At 43.1% G+C, this 18,271-nt stretch overlaps 1 protein-coding gene across 1 annotated transcript; it reads left to right on the top strand.

Moving 5' to 3' along the window:
• Positions 1-1,013: 1,013 nt before the first annotated feature.
• pygma (phosphorylase, glycogen, muscle A) lies at positions 1,014-18,134 on the top strand. Its single transcript, XM_085420523.1, has 20 exons — positions 1,014-1,372; positions 3,455-3,556; positions 3,680-3,758; positions 3,981-4,084; positions 4,298-4,429; positions 4,525-4,636; positions 4,728-4,810; positions 9,953-10,096; positions 10,321-10,413; positions 11,021-11,167; positions 11,903-12,066; positions 12,248-12,362; positions 12,484-12,585; positions 13,539-13,686; positions 13,845-13,903; positions 14,020-14,161; positions 14,240-14,447; positions 14,791-14,925; positions 15,146-15,212; positions 15,344-18,134. Exons 1-20 carry the CDS (start codon positions 1,130-1,132, stop codon positions 15,491-15,493), a joined length of 2,529 nt encoding a protein of 842 aa, XP_085276649.1. The 5' UTR covers positions 1,014-1,129; the 3' UTR covers positions 15,494-18,134.
• Positions 18,135-18,271: the final 137 nt, after the last annotated feature.

Below are 18,271 nucleotides of genomic sequence, written 5' to 3'. Positions count from 1 at the left end.
TAATTTATATTTTATTCCTTCCTAGTTAAATCTACCCTTTTTAATTTTTCACATTTATTTCCTATCTTATTCATAGCCTTTTCCTTTTTTGTTCTCTTTAGGTCACGAGCAGTTGTCCAAGCATTTCACTACATATCGTACTGTGTATGACTGTGTACGTGACAAATAAAATTTGAATTTGAATTTGAATTTGAATTTGCTTTCAAAGTGCCACAACAAACCTTTTTTTGTAAAAATATCCTCTGGTAGCCAAACAGTCCTGCAAAATATGGGGAAATTAAGTGAGCTGCTGGAGATATTATCCGTAAGGGGTTCTTAAAATTTTGATGACCCAATGTTTGATTCAGGGGTGCACACATTAAATACTAATACTAGTTTAGTTTTTCTAATGTTTCAGTTCACAGGGTGATGTTTTATTTTGCTGCTCTGATGGCTAGAAAAGAGGAATTAATATGGAAGAGAATATTGCCTTGGTTTTGTTCTTTCTGTGCTGCTATATGATAGTGGGGCAGGAACTGTGGATTCCCAGGATGCTTGAAGGCCGCTTAAGATGACACCAAGGGTCGCCAGTGGCCTGGGAGCTGCACTTTGAGATCCTTGAACATAACACCAGGCTAATACAGCTAGACAATTTAAAATAAAAATAAAACTGGAAAAAATACAATGTAGCAACAGATACAATCCTGAGTTTATGGCAAGTAGAATATTTGTACAGCTTATTTTAAATTATTTGATCAGCTTACCTGGAAAGTTTTAATTTTGTGAGAGTAACCACAGTAAAAACCTCCCTTCACTATATAGTGTAAATGACGTCGACTTGTACAATTCTTTGTTCTGATGCCAGTAACACATAACAGATCCCAAAAGGGACTCTTAGTTATCTGCGACTGACATAACTGTGATGTGACACCCTCTGTCCTCAGCATACGCTCCACCCTTTTACCTTAAACAAGCGATCTGCTCCACCCTCCACTTAATATTTATAATCGCGCCTTTAAAACTGTGAAGCCAGGGCTGTGGTGTGGGTGCCTGTCTTGCTGTGTGTCTGGGACTGGTGGTGTGTACCTGCTGCCATACTGTTTACATTCTCCCAGTGTCAGAGCCCTGAGCCGCGATCACTTGCGCCACCATGTCTAAACCGTTGTCTGACCACGATAGAAAGAAACAGATTTCAGTGAGAGGCCTTGCCGGCGTCGAAAACGTTTCAGATCTGAAGCAAAACTTCAACAGGCATCTCCACTTTACTCTGGTCAAGGACAGAAACGTGGCAACCAAAAGGGATTACTACTTTGCGCTTGCCAACACGGTGCGCGACCACTTGATTGGCAGGTGGATCAGAACCCAGCAGTACTACTATGAGAAAGACCCTAAAGTAAGTTCTAATAAATCTAGATGTGACAGCCTATCGCCTACAAATCAATTATTAATCTATCTTTTTGATATCTTTTTGGCCATTTGTGTACAAACTTGTATTTTGGGTGGTTATAGAGTAAGAGTGGTATAAGGGAAAGATGAAAGAAATTTGTTTCATTACAATTACTTCGGATCTTACACTGTTTTATGGGATGCCTGTTTCTTCTGCACTGTTTCACATTTTTTAAAGTAAACAGTGGTGTCAAGTACCTGAAGACAATTACTCAGGTTTGTTTCTAGTAAATACCTGTAGAAGGTGTAAGCATATAACACACACACAAACACACAGAAAAAAACAGATTGAAAGAAATTGTTTCCTCTTTTCTTTCACATTAGTTTTACTTTATCTAAATTTTTCAAATTTATCTAATAATCCTTTAAGGAGCTAACTCTGGGCAAAACTACAGCTCCTGTTCCACTCAACCTGCTGCTATGCTGATGCATTAGTCTTATGCATGTGTGTATAATGTCAACATATATCAGTCAAAGGAGCGGCGCTTGTCTATGTAATTAGCTTTCTTCTTTAAACTTTGTCAGCTTGATATCAAATATTATAATGTTGCAATTTTTTAATGGCAAGAAAAAGCAAAATGTGTATTGGTGTAGGGATGTAAATACTTCTTCCTCCACCGAGAGCCAAAGCTTTGTATTCTTCAACTGTACCTTCAGCAGCTTGATATCGGTGTAATGCCAAGTCATGACATTTAAACTTCACTGGGGGTTCTTAGCACTCTGCTGGTATGCTGCAGTGCTTATAGTGTGTTGAAACATGAAACCACCCCAAGACCTTCTGTTCCCTTCCTGTCTGACCATACAGCACATGTGTCATATGAGCAAATGCCTCTGAGGGTGTCTGAGTTCACTTAAAAGCAGTTGGATTGAAGTTGTATCTCAGCAACCCCAGTATTATTAGCCAACAGCTACAGAAAGAGCCTTAGAAGAACAATATGAAGCTGCCGTTACCACAATATTAGCCGCCACACCGCGTTATTGCTCGAAAATGTCACACGAAACTGTCTGTAATTACAATAGAGGGTTCAGATGCAGAGCAAAACTCAGCTCCAATTCAACTTATTAGTGGGGAAAAATGTTTCTTGCGAGATTATTAATAACCCCACTGAATGAAAGAGATTATTTTTCTTTAATAACGTTAAGAAAATTTGCCTGTACGCCATAGCTTACAATGCACGAGTTCAGTTCGCAAATTATCTGCACATGCTGCTCCTCACAATAAGTTTATTGATCGGGCGCTCTAACTCAGAAACCAGCCGAGAGCTTTTTCTGGTGCTCTGCATCGAAAGGTCAAAGGTGAACTTCTTAAAGGTCTTGCAGGAGGGAAGACATGCTAGCTTAAGAGCACGTCTACATCTTTGTGCAAAGATCACGTCCCGAAGAGTTACTATTGCAACTATTTAAACACTAATAATACACATTCATGGAAAAGCAGAGCCAATCAACACAAGAAGATGAAACAAAGATAAGATATGGAACAGAGTCATATATAATTCAGGAGATCCTGTTAGCGCTCTAGTGATACGGCTCTGTCAGATGTATTCATTATTATTTTACACATCCATCTGAACCACTTCTCCTATTACTCTAGACTTGAACTCCACAATGAAAGGTTATCAGCAGACCTTTACAGTGACCTCTACAGGAGTTATTTTTGCCCAAGCCCAAAATGTTGGGGTTACATAATACTTGAAGCAATCTGTCGCCCAGTCTTCTCTCCCCCTGCTTTACCTCCACAGCCTGTGTCCACCCTTCCATGTCAGAGAGAGAGAGAAAAAAAGCACACAACTAAATGGCAAAGGCTAAACAGAGGCTCAGGTGACATATTTCTCCGCACTCTGAACCATGAAGCCAATAGATGAGACTCGCAGATTTCTTTGACAGTATGGGGCGGGTGTTAGTGGGACCTTTCCCCGACCCTGATCGCAGAATGTCACTTGAGTATTTCTGCTAGTGTTCATAAGACAGTTTTGACCTGTTTGATTGCTAAATATGATTTTTTTTTCTCCTTTTCGAATTCACAATGCAGCGTGTGTACTACATCTCCCTCGAGTTCTACATGGGTCGCACTCTGCAGAACACCATGGTGAACCTCGGACTGGAGAATGCCTGTGACGAGGCCATGTACCAGGTGAGACAAACACGCTTATTTTAATCCTCTTTTAACTGTGAAATTGCTGCTTTCAAATACTGTAACAGAGAGGGAGCATCCCCGAGTCACTGGTTTGCTGTTGTATGCGTTTGTCTCCTTCAGTTGGGTCTGGAAATGGAGGAGCTGGAGGACATGGAGGAAGATGCAGGTTTGGGCAATGGTGGCCTGGGTCGCCTTGCAGGTGAGCATCTTTTCATGCTTTGTATTAAATAAATTCAAAAGGAATTTTTTTTTTTTTATCCCTGTTGGATGACCAAAATACTGCATTTTTCTTTCTTTCTTTCTTTCTTTCTTTCTTTCTCTCTTTCTTTCTTTCTCTCTTTCTTTCTTTCTTTCTCTTTCTTTCTTTCCAAGAGCTGTGATATTATTGAACCTGTTATCATGTCCTGCCTTTGGTTTTCAGCCTGTTTCCTGGACTCCATGGCTTCACTGGGCCTGGCTGCCTATGGTTATGGTATCCGCTATGAATTTGGTATCTTCAATCAGAAAATTGTCAATGGCTGGCAGGTTAGAAGATTAAACTTCACATTCCTTTCAGTGAGAGAAAACAGCTGCTGTTGCTTTCCTTTTAAGTAACACCAGCTTTGTTTTTAAATCACCTGCTGGAGGAGTCTCCTTTTCATTATCATGACCTGACATCCCTTTATACCTGGCTCAGCTCAGAAGCCACCCGCTAATGAGCAGTTTTCTGCCTCAATACAAATGTGTGGCTTTACCCAGGTCGAGGAGGCCGATGACTGGCTGCGCTACGGCAACCCTTGGGAAAAAGCACGTCCTGAGTACATGCGCCCAGTTCACTTTTATGGCAGGACCGAGCATCACCCCGATGGCGTCAAATGGGTTGACACTCAGGTGAATGTGTGGAACAAAGCAAATTAAACTGAAAGATATTTCTTTGATGATCTACGGTTTTAAATAACTCGCTCTTCATGTTATGGTATTGACAGGTAGTGCTGGCTCTGCCTTATGACACCCCTATCCCAGGCTACAGAAACAACATTGTCAACACCATGAGGCTGTGGTCTGCAAAGGCACCGTGCGACTTTAACCTGAAAGACTGTATGTATCCTGGCAGAGAGCATGTATTTTCAAAAATACATCTGTCAAATAAGAATTAGCATCAACTTAAATAATTGCTTTTTCCTTATAGTTAATGTCGGTGGCTACATTCAGGCTGTTTTGGACAGAAACCTGGCTGAGAACATCTCCCGTGTTCTGTATCCCAATGATAATGTAAGAAAATGTGGCTCTATTACCATTTAATCCACCAGCACTGCACTCATAGCCCGAGCATACAGATATTAACTTGAATTAGAGGAACTAGAAGAATGTGAATATCAAAGGGATCTGTGTGTGACTGGTTAGACCTTATCTTAGGTCAGCTGGGAGATGGACTTCCATAATTTGGACCACACCTAATGTCCTTTGTGCTCAGCTAGAGCCGATGTGTATTCTCCCAGCTTCCTCTGAAGCTCCGTTTCAAATCTGACAAAAGATCTGACCAACATGTGCCGACTCCTCAAAGGCTCCAGCAGGAGGATTTAGGAGATAACCATCTAGCGTGAGTTATAGCTCACGCCAAGTGTGGTAATTTACGTCTTTGCATTTGAGAACAGAAAGTGTGGTGTAACTCATGATGTAGTGTTACACTGCTGTTCAATCAAGTTTGCTCTAGTAATATCGGGATATTATAATAGTAGGGTGATCATTTATTAAATTTAGTCAAAAATGAAAGCTGAGGTTGTTTCAAAACACTGAAAGCTAATGTTTCCAGTTTCTTCAGTATATGAAATTGCAAACTGAAGACTAAATTTTTGCTAGTTTTAATCCCTTTATATAATTCCTTAAGTTGCTTTAATCAGCCTTAAAATGTCTTTGCAAATCCTCTCTGTTTGGCAAATCAAAACAGCAAATACACAGTATTCTCTTAACTCTTCCAAAAACATATTCATAGCCTCCAACACATTGGCTTTTACCTCTACTTCTTATTTTTATTTTTATTTTTTTCTTGGCCTGTCCCGTTTGGCTCTTTTGACATCAGAATTGTTGTCTAAAGGCAAAGAAAGATGCCCAACGGATTTACTTTACCAAACTGACCATCCCAGCCTTGCCGTAATGGTCCATTTGATTCACCTTTTATTGTTTATTTTATTTTCACTTACTGAATACGGGACAGACTTGACTGGGGGAAAGAAGGGGAGAAAGAAAGAGGGAAAGAGAAACAGCTGAGAAGAGGGACGGGGGAGAAGGGCAAAAGACAAAAACCAACAGAACGGGCAGAGAAGAAAAAAATGCATATATCAATCACCTGGATCACCTGCTGAGAAAGAAAAAAGAAAGCAAGCAGAAGAGAACAAGAGTAATAGAATAAACAACATCACAATGATATATGGGAATATGACAGTAAATACTAAATGTTAAACATTATTGTGCAGCACATCAGATCAACAGAACACAGTGTGCTTTGAGGTAGGAGCCAAAAAGGGTGTAGTTTGTGGGTGTGATCACCCGTGTGTACACCTGTGAGCATGGACGCGCTTGTTTTTTGTTTTTTAAAAGGTTCCTTCATGTAATAATCTGCTAGAGGGTGTGGGGGGGCCACAGCCCCGTCCTCCAGGGCGTGAAGCAGGTGTGGAGGAGATCAAAACTCCAGACATCCAGAGGCCCCCAGAACACAAGAGACCAAGGAAGACCAACAGAGGGGCAGCTGCGCCACTGTCCCGGAAAGAGCTGAGGAGAGTCCCAGATGAGGGCTCACTCAGCAGCCGCGGAGCAGAAGCCAGGGGGAGTTGCAGTGACGCGCCCGTGAGCTCCGCCGGCAGCCAGCTGCGCCTGAGTGACCGAGCCCCAGGCCGAGAGGCCGGGGGCACCCCACCTCCGAAGTGGCCCGAGCGAGCCCCAGGCTCCAGGCCCCGATAAGCGGCCGCCAAGGAGTGAGCCGGTGTGTACCTGGACGCCCATCCCCGGACACAAAGAACCACCAACGCACCGATGTCTGAGGGGGTCCGCCACTGGCAGGGGAAGTGGTGGTAGGGGGAGATAGGCCTCCAAACCTTGAAGGGCCTGAGATGTCCCCAGAGAGGTGGCGCCTGACACCCAACCTGACATATAGACACAGAAATACAGGCACACACAGATACAAACATCCATTCCCACCCTCATGCTCTCATATGCACTTACTCCACACTCAACCAACGTGGAGACAGACATAAAGAGACGTTGTACACACGATCACACTCCCCAAGCGTACTCTACAAACCGGGTCTAGGTGCCCCCGCCCCTGGAGGGGGGAACTGCACCCAGACCCAGGTGGTGTTTCCCTTTTCCCTGCGGTGGGGGGAGGCAGACCGCCCCGACTCCGCAGCAGCAGGAAGGCTCCACACTCCAGACCGCAGTCGGACGGCCAACTCCTCCTCCTAGTCCTAGCCCCCCTGCTCCAGCAGGTCGCAGAGAACGGGGGTGAGAGAAGACTCCGAACCTCCCTCCACCCGCTCATTGTAATGTTGATGCATGTATGTTCTAAGGTGCATTTAAAACCCAGGAGGGCTTGGAGCTACCTGCCAGAGAGCAGCAGGTAAGCGCATGGTCCCTCCTGCTAGCCCTCAATGTCTACGTGTATTTAAAATTGAGAGGTGGGCAACGATGCCAGGGGTGGGGTGTACACCCTGATGGTACTTTGGACTCCGTGTATCGTGCCCACCCCCAAGATCCTATATGTATGTGTAATGAGAGTGTGAGTAATGTGAATGTCTAAGTTGTGGGATAAAATTGAGGCAGAGGCAGCCAGAAGGGGACAGAGGGGGGGGGGGGGGGGGGGGTAGCCTCCTCTGCACCCTGGTGACATACCCCTACTCCAAGGCCCTGCATGTGTGGGTGGTTGTGGTGGAGCGGGAAGAGGGAGGCAGCTGGAGATGGGGCCAGCTCCCCCGCTGACCCCAGTAGGCACCCCCATACTCCGCGACCCGCCAGGGAAAGGGGGCCCAGGCCCATCCAGACCGGGCCCAGTGCAGCAGCGCCGCCCGGCCCCACAGAGCCCGGGACAGTCCACCCAACCCCACCACAGAGAAAACTGCACCCACCCCACCATCCACTCATCTTCCAGACTACATAAGACAATAAACACCCAGGCTGAGATCTTCCTCCACCTCTCCTGTATCTCCCCCTCCTGCAGAGGGCGCTCCTGAGGAGAGGAAAGCTCCTGCAAGATGTGACCATCCCCCCCACCAGTTGAAGAGCCCCCCAGGTGGCTCGACGCACCGGCGGCACCCTGCTCCAGGGCTGGGCCCCCATGCACCCACCCGCCCACAACCCCGGCAACACACCAACCAGGACCCAAGCCCCCGAGGCCCGGTCCGGGTCCCAGCCCAGAGACGGAGCGCCCCCAGAACCTCACGCCCATCCCGGACCCACCCAGGGGCAGCCAGGCTACCAGGTCAGTAACCCACGTCCGTCAGCACAGACCCTCCCCTAGCCCCGCTGAACGCAGCCGCGAGGAAACAGTCACCTGAGAGCCAACAGAGCCCCTAACCGGACATGACCGCTACCCCGGGTTGAGCCCCCCAAGGAAGATGCCTCCGGGGAACCCCCCGACGCCCTAAGCCTGTCCCTACCCCCACACCAATCACAACAGTGAAGGCGGGACCAAACTATGACCCCCCACCCCCACTAGGTGATGGAGCTGATCAAAGGAGCCCAGAGCAATTGATCTGATGTGGTGGCAGAGGCTGTATCAAGACTAATGTAATCTAATGGATAATTTCTATATTGGTTAGAATTAAGATTATTTTTATTTTTCCAGTTCATGAGGACTGTTTTCTTGGCAATGCATAGGGCAGTGAAAACCATATGGGCGATATTCTTTTCTGAAGTGACATTATCTAAGCTGCCCAACAAACACACTAAGGGGGAAGTTGGAATGTTACATTTCAGACACTTCGATAAGTCCTCACATATCTCGCGCCAAAACTTCTGAACTGGTGGACAGAACCAAAGAGCGTGGATATAATTGTCCGGTGAATTGGTTTGGCAGTGTGAGCAGTTGTTGGTAGACGTAAAGCCCATCTTGAACATCCGATGACCTGTATAGTGCACTCTATGTAATATTTTGTATTGAATTAATTGAAGACTGGGATTTCTAATTAGATGAAAGGTTTTTAAGCAAATCTGAGACCAGAAGTTTAGGTCTAAGTTAACTGATAAATCCGCTTCCCATTTTGCAATAGGAAGTGATATTGATTCATCTGTTTTAGAAAGCATTCTGTATATTTTGGATAGTAATTTGGGGGGTTTAAGAGTAAGAAATTGAACCACACTTGGTGGTGTTTGTAGTTCAACTTGACCCGGTTTAAATTTCTTTTTTACTATGGATTTAATTTGTTGATATTCTAAAAATCTTTTCTTGTTGATCCCATATTGTGTAACTAGTCCGTCAAATGAAATAAATTCTGTTCCTTCTAGTATATGTTCTAAATATTTGATTCCTTTATCACTCCAATCTGAAAAGTTTATCATATTATTGTTTTGTAATATGTCAGGGTTGTTCCAGATAGGTGTACGTTTGCATGGGATTAATGAAGACGCCGTCAATTTTAGAAACTCCCACCATGCTGTCAGAGAAGAGCTGATGTTGATGCTTTTAAAGCATTCATGTCGTTGGATGTTTGAGCTGATAAATGGTAGGTCTGAGATCTCTAGATTATTGCAGAGTGCTTGTTCTACATCTAGCCAAGGTTCATCTAAGAGGGTGTGTTTTAGCCATCCTGAGATAAACTGAAGCCTGTTGGCTAAGAAGTAGTGCTGAAAGTTAGGCAGTTCTAGTCCTCCTTTATCCTTGGTCTTCTGTAGTGTTTTTAAGCTTATACGTGGGGGTTTATTTTTCCAAAGGAATTTGGACATACATGAATCTAGAGATCTGAACCAATCTTGTGGCGGTTTAGTTGGGATCATTGAGAATAAATAATTTATTTTTGGTAAGACCATCATTTTTATAGCGGCATGAATTTGGTATCTTTGAGGGATGAAAAGTGTGAAATTTATGTCTTTTGCATATTCAAGGGAGATCTGATTTAAACACTGATTAGCTGCACAGTGGACAAATGCAAATGCACGCTTATACACATGTAGTACACTTTGCCAGTATATTCTTAATGGGTGTTAGCATAATGTCTCTGCTTAAGAGATTAGACATAGATCTATTAAAGCTTCACTAAATCTTTTCTCACAAGTCTAATATGTAATTGTGATATTAAAATATTTTTGTGGTCCACGAAAAAAAGCAGCCGCTGATATACAAAAGGCTATGCTTAATGAATAATAAAAGAAAATTCATCTTTGACTGCAGAACAGAAAAAGACAAATGTGTGTCTTTACCCGCAGTTCTTTGAAGGAAAGGAGCTCCGTCTGAAGCAGGAATACTTTGTGGTGTCTGCCACCCTGCAAGACATCATCCGCCGTTTCAAGGTCTCTAAGTTTGGCTCCAGGGAGATTGCTCGCACAGACTTCAGCAAACTGCCTGACAAGGTGAAGTGAAAAACTCAACAAAATAGTTTCTGTCAAAAATGAAAAGATTTCCTCATGATGTTCTCCCTGGGTCTTCATTAAATTGCCTCTGTCAGTTTTTTGAACAGGTTGCAGGTGGGTTTTATTGTACCTTAGGAGAATAGTTGAAAAGAATAGTATCTACAAAGTGCTCTGTGACCCATTCAAACTCGGTTTTGACTTTCTTTAATGTTTTGCATATTCAGGTTGCCGTCCAGCTGAATGACACTCACCCAGCCATGGCTATTCCTGAGCTGATGAGGGTTCTTGTTGATGAAGAGAAGCTGAACTGGGAAACGGTGAGTAGCAGATTAATACGACCCCTAAAAGGGTCTTAAAAGGTTATGTGTGCTTTATGTTGATTTGCTGCTTTAAATGATCACAGTGAGGTCAGTTTGTTGCACAGTATAACAGTAACAGAATAATGACACATCTGGCTTTAAATTGGTGCGAACATTTCCCAGTAGGCCTCACTTTCTGTGTGCTACCAGGCTAAAGGTTTGAATGCACAACCAAAGCAAGCTGACCCGTTTGTTTTTGCCAGTAGTTTTCTCCAGGCAGTTGAAATGGTTGACACTAGTATAACTGGAGTAAATGTGGACACTCTACCAAGCAAAAGAAACAGAGTTCAGCTGCTGGAAGGGCGAACAAAACAAAAAGTGAACTACAGATGAGAGAGTTCAGAAGCAACTGCTGATCTATTAGGTCACAAAAAAGGAGAAGCGACCTGTTCTTTCAGCAAGAAGGTGGAGTTAAAAACTTACCTACTGTCACCGCAGTGTTTGACGCTTGATGTCTGTCATTACCTTGATGATGATGACAATGGAGGGATGCAGGGTGGATATCAGCTCAGAATTTATTTATTTTTCTGTTCACTAAACCTAATGTCCTGCTGCTGATGGTGAGGCCTGGGACATCTGTGTGAGAACCTGTGCCTACACCAATCACACGGTTCTCCCTGAAGCTCTGGAGCGCTGGCCAGTCGAACTGTTTGCTCATCTGCTGCCCCGTCATCTGGAAATAGTCTATGAGATCAACCGCCGCCACCTGGAGGTTAGTTCTGCACATTGCAGCATGTCATAATCTGGGGTGTGCTGGATGCATAGGCCCCTATGGCTCCTAATTACTATATATAGCACAGGAAGGACATATTGACGTTGTCCTGTGGCTCAATGTAAATATAGTTAATGTTATAATTAATGATTTTAATCTGCTTCATAGGTAAGATAAGTTAAGAAAGATATTAACCTTCTAGCATAAATACAGCATGAAACTGAAAAACCTGAAAGGTAAAGAAGCAGAAAAAACAAAATACTTATTCTTACTTTTTTAATAATATTGTTCCATCGTGGATTTTAGATTGCTACTGTGGAACGAGACAACAGGAAACCTTATTAAAATGCAAGGACAGACTTCAAAGATTGGCAGGAGAACCAAAATGCTGTAATGTAAAAGTCAAAGGACAAAATGGTCCTGATGGGCTTTTAATTGCAACATCTGTCAGAATAGACTCCCACATTCTTCGTGAACAGAGAGAGACTTGTTTCTGACATAAAGTGGTGGGCAGGTTTTTATGAGCTGTTGCTCAACCAGATAACACACTGACTTTCATCTACTTAAATCCTGACTGAAACTGTCCTACTGGTGGTCTGGTATAATTTTAGAATAGCTGTATTGACCCTACAGTGACAAGTGTGACAAGTAAAATCATATTCAGCAAATGAAATAAAGAAATATAACCTCTGACTTAGTTTATTTTTGCTTCTCGTGCACCTTTGAATTTTGCAGAGAGTTGCTGCTAAGTACCCCGGCGATGTGGATCGCCTTCGCCGCATGTCCCTCATTGAAGAAGGCGGACAGAAGAGGATTAACATGGCCCATCTGTGCATTGTGGGCTCCCATGCCGTCAACGGCGTGGCTCAGATCCACTCGGACATCCTCAAAGCTACAGTGTACGTCTCTAAACAAAAACTGATCATCCTTTGTAGTGGTAAATCATAATCAACGTCGCACACAGATGCACGAGTGTGTGTAGTAAGTGTATTGCTATCTGTTTCATAAATCCCCATCCTCTGTCATTTCAAGGACTGCACATCATCTGTGTGTTCTGATATATGCTATGCTCTCCCGCAGCTTCAAGGACTTCTATGAAATGGAGCCACATAAGTTCCAAAACAAGACCAACGGCATTACTCCTCGCCGCTGGCTGGTTATGTGCAACCCCGGGCTTGCCGAGGTCATTGCCGAGGTTAGCAGTGTTTCAAATATACAAGGGACACAGTGCTTAAATTTAGGTTATACTTAACAAAGGACAATGATCAGTCAATTTATTTACTCATTTATTTTTTCACTTATCTTTTTCTCATTAGAGAATTGGGGAGGACTTCATTCGTGACCTTGAAAAGCTTAGGAACCTCATCAAGTTTGTGAATGATGAGGCTTTCATTCGTGATATTGCCAAAGTGAAACAGGCAAGTAATGTGTTATTTTGTCTAATATGTATCCAGCATTATGCTCAAAAAGATACAAGAATGCTTGTGAATGTTTATAATTGTGTCTGAAGATGACAGGATGTCGAAGTCCTGCAGAGAAGCGGCACATTTCACATTAAGCAACCTGTGCCTGTTTTCAGACTGCACACACAAACTGTTCTGTAAAATATCTGATGAAATATCGTTTTTTTCCAGAGACCCAACCTGCTGACCTATTTGTTCCTCTAAGATCAGTGTCAAAGCCTGCATTAACAGTTAATAACTGCAGCATCTACACCGTAGCCAGCACATATTGTGGTTTACCACTTCAGGCTGGGAAAAATGCCATTTTATGAATACTTCGCAAGCCTAGATGGCTGTTGTCCTTGGGGCTTTCAGAGTACATTTCTGCACATGAACAGTAATAGCATCAGGATAGAGGTGGGCCCTGACTGTCAGTTGGGCATGAGTCAGTGGGCTTACCTCAAGGCCTTAGGCACATTGGTCCATGGCTTCTGACACATGCGATATTCAACACGTGACACTCGCCTTGTGTTTGAGCTCACAACACTGGACCACTGGACTGTGACCTTGGTTCATTTAGTTGCATAACAAAGACAATATTTTACAGCAAACAGTTACAGACAGAGGAAGGTGTTCTGGGAAGCAAGCACTGACTCGGTTAATGAAGAAATTCCAGAGATCCACCTCTCATCTCTGACACGTGACAGTCATGTAGCTCTTTTCTGTCTCTGCAACTGACAAGCAAATAAAATGAATACATCATTAGCCCTGAAACCTCCCCAAGGCAGACAGTAGTATACGCATATGGCCAAAAAGGCATTCCTGACAGTCACAATTGTGCTTTTCTTTTCTCATGTTCTTGGGTTACCATACTTTGACTATGACTTGTTTTCTTTTTTTGGAGTAAAATAAATGTTTTGATCACGTAGGAAAACAAAATGAAATTCGCTGTGCACCTGGAAGAGCACTACAAGGTGAAGATCAACCCCAACTCCATGTTTGACATTCAAGTCAAGAGAATCCATGAATACAAGAGACAGCTGCTCAACTGCCTGCACATCATCACTTATTACAACCGTAAGGATGCATTTAAAAGCCTCTGCCATTTTCATTTGATTTGATATTTTCTCAAATCCAAATAACATGTTGCTCCAGATCTTTACCGACTGTGTGTCAGAGCCTACAAAAAGGATTTTGCTGCTCGCCTCAGTTTTGTCTCTTTATATCTCCACCAGGCATCAAGAAGGATCCCAACAAGCAGTGGACCCCAAGAACTATCATGATTGGAGGAAAGGTTTGTATTTTAATTTAACAGCTATTAGCTTTAAATTTATGTCACATTTCAGCACCATTCGATACGAAGTGTTAAGGCTATTTAATGTCGTGTCTCTAACTGTGGCTCTCTTGCAGGCTGCTCCTGGATACCACACTGCAAAAATGATTATCCGCCTGATCACGGCTATCGGTGAGGTGGTCAACAATGATCCTGTCATTGGAGACCGTCTGAAAGTAATCTTTTTGGAGAACTACAGAGTAACACTGGCAGAAAAAGGTAATTACCAAATCACTGCAAATGTTTATTAATATTTATTCTAAAATTTCTCAAACCCCTACTTCTGCTCTTTCCCAGGCATCCCTGCTGCTGACCTGTCAGAGCAGATCTCTACAGCTGGAACTGAGGCCTCTGGCACTGGCAACATGAAGTTCATGCTGAATGGCGCCCTGACCATTGGCACCATGGACGGGGCCAACGTGGAGATGGCAGAGGAGGCCGGTGAAGGAAACCTATTTATCTTCGGCATGAGGGTGGACGATGTCGAGGCCCTTGACAAGAGAGGGTAAGGAGAGAACATTTATTACTCCTAGCCTCATATTGTCTTTGTAATTTCGATAACTACTGTACGTAATATATTGCCATATCTGTCAGACAAACAAAAGATCAACTATCAAGATTTTCTGATATTAAAACGAGTGTACACATGCTCTGACAATCCAAACAGAGACTCAAATGTTATGTCCACACAAACTGAGATTTTCCACACGAAAAAGGTGTGGCCTTGGGCTCATATTTTTTATAGGCCCTATTTGCTTTTTCCTTGTGAATGATTCAGTTACTACGGCGACAACCTGGTCCTTCTGTGTTTCTGAATGTGTTTGTTATTTATTTTCTTTCCTGCTTAGATACCACGCCGAAGAGTACTACAACCGTCTGCCTGAGCTGAAACAGGCTATTGACCAGATTGCTGGAGGCTTCTTTAGCCCAAAGCAGCCTGACCTGTTTAAAGAAATTGTCAACATGCTGATGCATCATGACAGGTAGAGACACATCTAACATTAGATGCCTGAGGCTCAGACCTGCATGCACACATACAAATATTGTGTATGAACTTGCTGAACATCCTGGTGTTGCTGCATGCAAAGCAATATTCAGTGCACATGTTCATTCACACATATGCATTTATTCATATGCAACAGGTGAACTTTGTTATTAGCCTGTTATGTTATCATTTGGTTAATGGCATTATTCTCTGCATAGGTTTAAGGTCTTTGCTGACTATGAAGACTACATTAAATGCCAAGAGAAAGTCAATGCTCTTTATAAGGTAGGAATTAAATGCAAAAGCTGGGAAAAAATGCTTCTTATGTATTCATAGTATGATATAGATAGTTGTCTCATTCACAGTGTAAAAGTCAAGTTATTCTTGGCTTATCAATCATTTTTATTCTCCCCTAGAATCCCAAGGAATGGACCAAGAAGGTGATCTACAACATTGCTGGGTGTGGCAAGTTCTCCAGTGACCGCACCATTGCCCAGTATGCTCGTGAGATCTGGGGCGTGGAGCCCACGCTTGAGAAAATCCCCGCCCCCGATGACAAACACTAAAATGTCTACATGACAGCCAACACCGCAGTTTCCCTTGTTGGTTCAACTGTCTTCAGAACTCACACGGAAGATACTGTATGTCTTGCAAAAGTCCCCCACAAACCTTTGTCCACAGCCATTAATCAGTGTCACATATAAGCTCAAGTTTACATTTTTCATACCTGCATATTCGCAGCATCCAGGTTACAGGCTAGTGAAGTAAATCCATTGCAGCTGTCATCAGTGAAGCAGAAACTGCTGTTTAGCTGCTGGAAAAAGGACAAAAGAGATTTTTGTTGGGGCTTGTAGAATTAACCGTGGTATCTTTGTATTCCGAAATATAAAGTCTTGTATTTCCATTTCAGACCCATTCTGAATAAAAAACAAAAACTGTCTTAAAAGCCATAAATAAAATCTGACTTATTTATTTAGCTGTTTCAGGCATGATTCATAATTGTAAAATACAGAATAAACATGCACGTACATTTAGCCGCAAATTCAACTTAGAGTGAGTTGGTGGAAAAAAGGCATCTATGGACTTTACCTTGACCTGCACAAACAGTTATCGTCAGAATTGCGACTCGACAAAAATCCCAGAATCTGTGTTGATGGACAGTGAATGCACCAGCTGTACGCCGGAAAATAAAAACTTCAGCTCATCCGATCATAACAACAACATAAACAACAAAAAGGAAATGATGATATGCCTCCAGTCTATAGTCATGCCATCACTACAATTTTACAGCTTAAAGTGACAGCTGTGATTGTACACTTTGAGGTGCTAAAAGGAAAGGGAGTATAATTGTGTTTATGAGAGTGAATGGGGAGGAAAAAGTCTGATTAATAACAACGGCATCCACTGAAAAACACAAGGGACAGAAGTGTAATTAGATACTTGTGAATAATAGTGCACGCTCAATCTTCCACAAGGCCTACATGTCTAATATGTAATTTGAACACTGACGTGAGCGCAGATACGCACATCTATGTGTGTTGTTTGCTCTCTGGGTTTAGAGACTGCGCAAATTCAAGCCTCAAACAAACAACTCAGCACCATTTTCTTATGTAAAAGTAACGGAAGTTTTACTACTCATGTAGGTGTTGCACCAATTATTTGTAGTTTTTATTTTAGGCCGGGCGACCGTGGCTCAGGGGGTTGGGAAGCGTATCTGTAACCGGAAGGTCACCGGTTCGATCCCTGGGCTCTCTGTCCTGTTCGTTGTGTCCTTGGGGAAAGACACTTTACCCTACCGCCTACTGGTGTTGGCCAGAGGGGCAGCTGTGGCTACAACCGTAGCTTGCCTCCACCAGCGTGTGAATGCGAGAGTGAATGGTATTGTAAAGCGCTTTGGGTGCCTTGAAAAGCGCTATATAAATCCAATCCGTTTGAACTATTCAAATTCATGATGGGAGTGTGTTCGCAACGGCTCTGTTTACTGGATGGAGTCCAACAGGTTTCTTGTATGTAGGTTAAACCAACTAATGATAGCAATGTAGCACACAGATGCAATTAGACAAAAAAAAAAGAGAGGGATCAGAGCGCCTGATAAGTCCCGAGCCCCAGGCTAGACAATACCAGCACGAGACCCACAGGCACTATATCAGTGAGGACAGCACTCTGGTGATAGGATGCAGTTAGAGGCTGTAAATTATCAACGCAAGCTGTTATCATGCGCTTTTACTGACGATACTTGTTGTAGTGAATAAATCCATTCACAGCCTTTATTCCAAAACAATGAATCAAAGCATCATCATTAAAAATGGCAGCTCTTCAGCGACTGTTTCTGAGAAACCTTTGGCTGCTTTTTTAGATTATGTTAACAATTTCGCTGCACATAAACGCTGAGACTGCGTTAAAGTGTGAATGTCAGCTTGACATCCTGGCTGACAAACCTAGATCTATCAGCCAAGTGCATAAATAAAAGGGTAATACAGCATCTACCAAATGGCACAGGTGTTTAGGCACAGATGTCTTTCCAGGTGTGATGTTTTGGAATGAATTTTCCAAACCTGACAAGAAAAAAAGAAATTGGACCTTGAAAAACCCAAATCCTGCCTTCCTCAAATATGTCCAGTGAAACTGAGTGACTTCATTTTATTCTTATAGCACAAAGATACATAGACACGAGAGAATGCAAAGATTCTGCAACTGTGCAGCATGTGTTTCTAATAAACTGACGCTGCTTTAAAATTATAGCTCTGACACAAAGACACCTCATTTTGTTAAATGCCGGTTGCCTCGCTTCTCAGGTCTCCTTACCTCTACTGCTTGCAGCTCAGGAAGCAAGATGTGAGTGGAGTATTCTATTTGTGTGTGTGTGTGTTTTCAGGATGTGGCGTACACCTGCTGCCAATTCACTTGATTACATGAGACTAATCCACCAATCAAGCTCCTGCTCTTGACTCAGTTGTTCAGTTTGTCAATATGGTATCAACACTGCGTCCAAGTTGTAGTTCTATAATGTTGTCGCTTTGTTGTCTGACCTCCTAAGAGTCTTTGTTAGTTCCTGTGCATCAAATCCTTTGTCTGGTACCAGAGCTTCACATCATCAGCTACCACGCCTGCCTGTCCATCTCTCTTATTCACATCCACCAACTGAATCCAAACACTGCCAGCTGCAACTCTGAGCAGTTAACTCCTACCCATTGTTATCACTGGAGTTCTACAATAAATCTGCTGTGACTGTTCATTCTGCCTGTTTTTGGGTTTGTTACATTCAGTCCCTCAGTTCTTAAAAATTTTACAGATACATCTCCAAATCTAATTTGTCTCATCACATACGGACATGCTACAGGGGT

The sequence above is a fragment of the Rhamphochromis longiceps genome, linkage group LG10 (genome assembly GCF_057381845.1).
Source record: "Rhamphochromis longiceps isolate RC_006_pf linkage group LG10, R_longiceps_female_GT1.1, whole genome shotgun sequence".
In the NCBI taxonomy this organism is placed as follows: Eukaryota; Metazoa; Chordata; class Actinopteri; order Cichliformes; family Cichlidae; genus Rhamphochromis; species Rhamphochromis longiceps.
The sequence above is the reverse complement of the archived record's forward strand: the minus strand, read 5'-3'. Positions and strand labels throughout refer to the sequence as shown.

What these genes read in the sequence shown, in the direction of transcription:
- pygma (XM_085420523.1), top strand. Translation starts at nt 1,130, where the DNA reads ATGTCTAAACCGTTGTCTGACCACGATAGAAAGAAACAGATTTCAGTG. An exon ending in ACTATGAGAAAGACCCTAAA is followed by an intron (nt 1,373 to 3,454) that starts GTAAGTTCTAAT and finishes TTCACAATGCAG; the next exon opens with CGTGTGTACTACATCTCCCT. An exon ending in TCAACCGCCGCCACCTGGAG is followed by an intron (nt 11,168 to 11,902) that starts GTTAGTTCTGCA and finishes TGAATTTTGCAG; the next exon opens with AGAGTTGCTGCTAAGTACCC.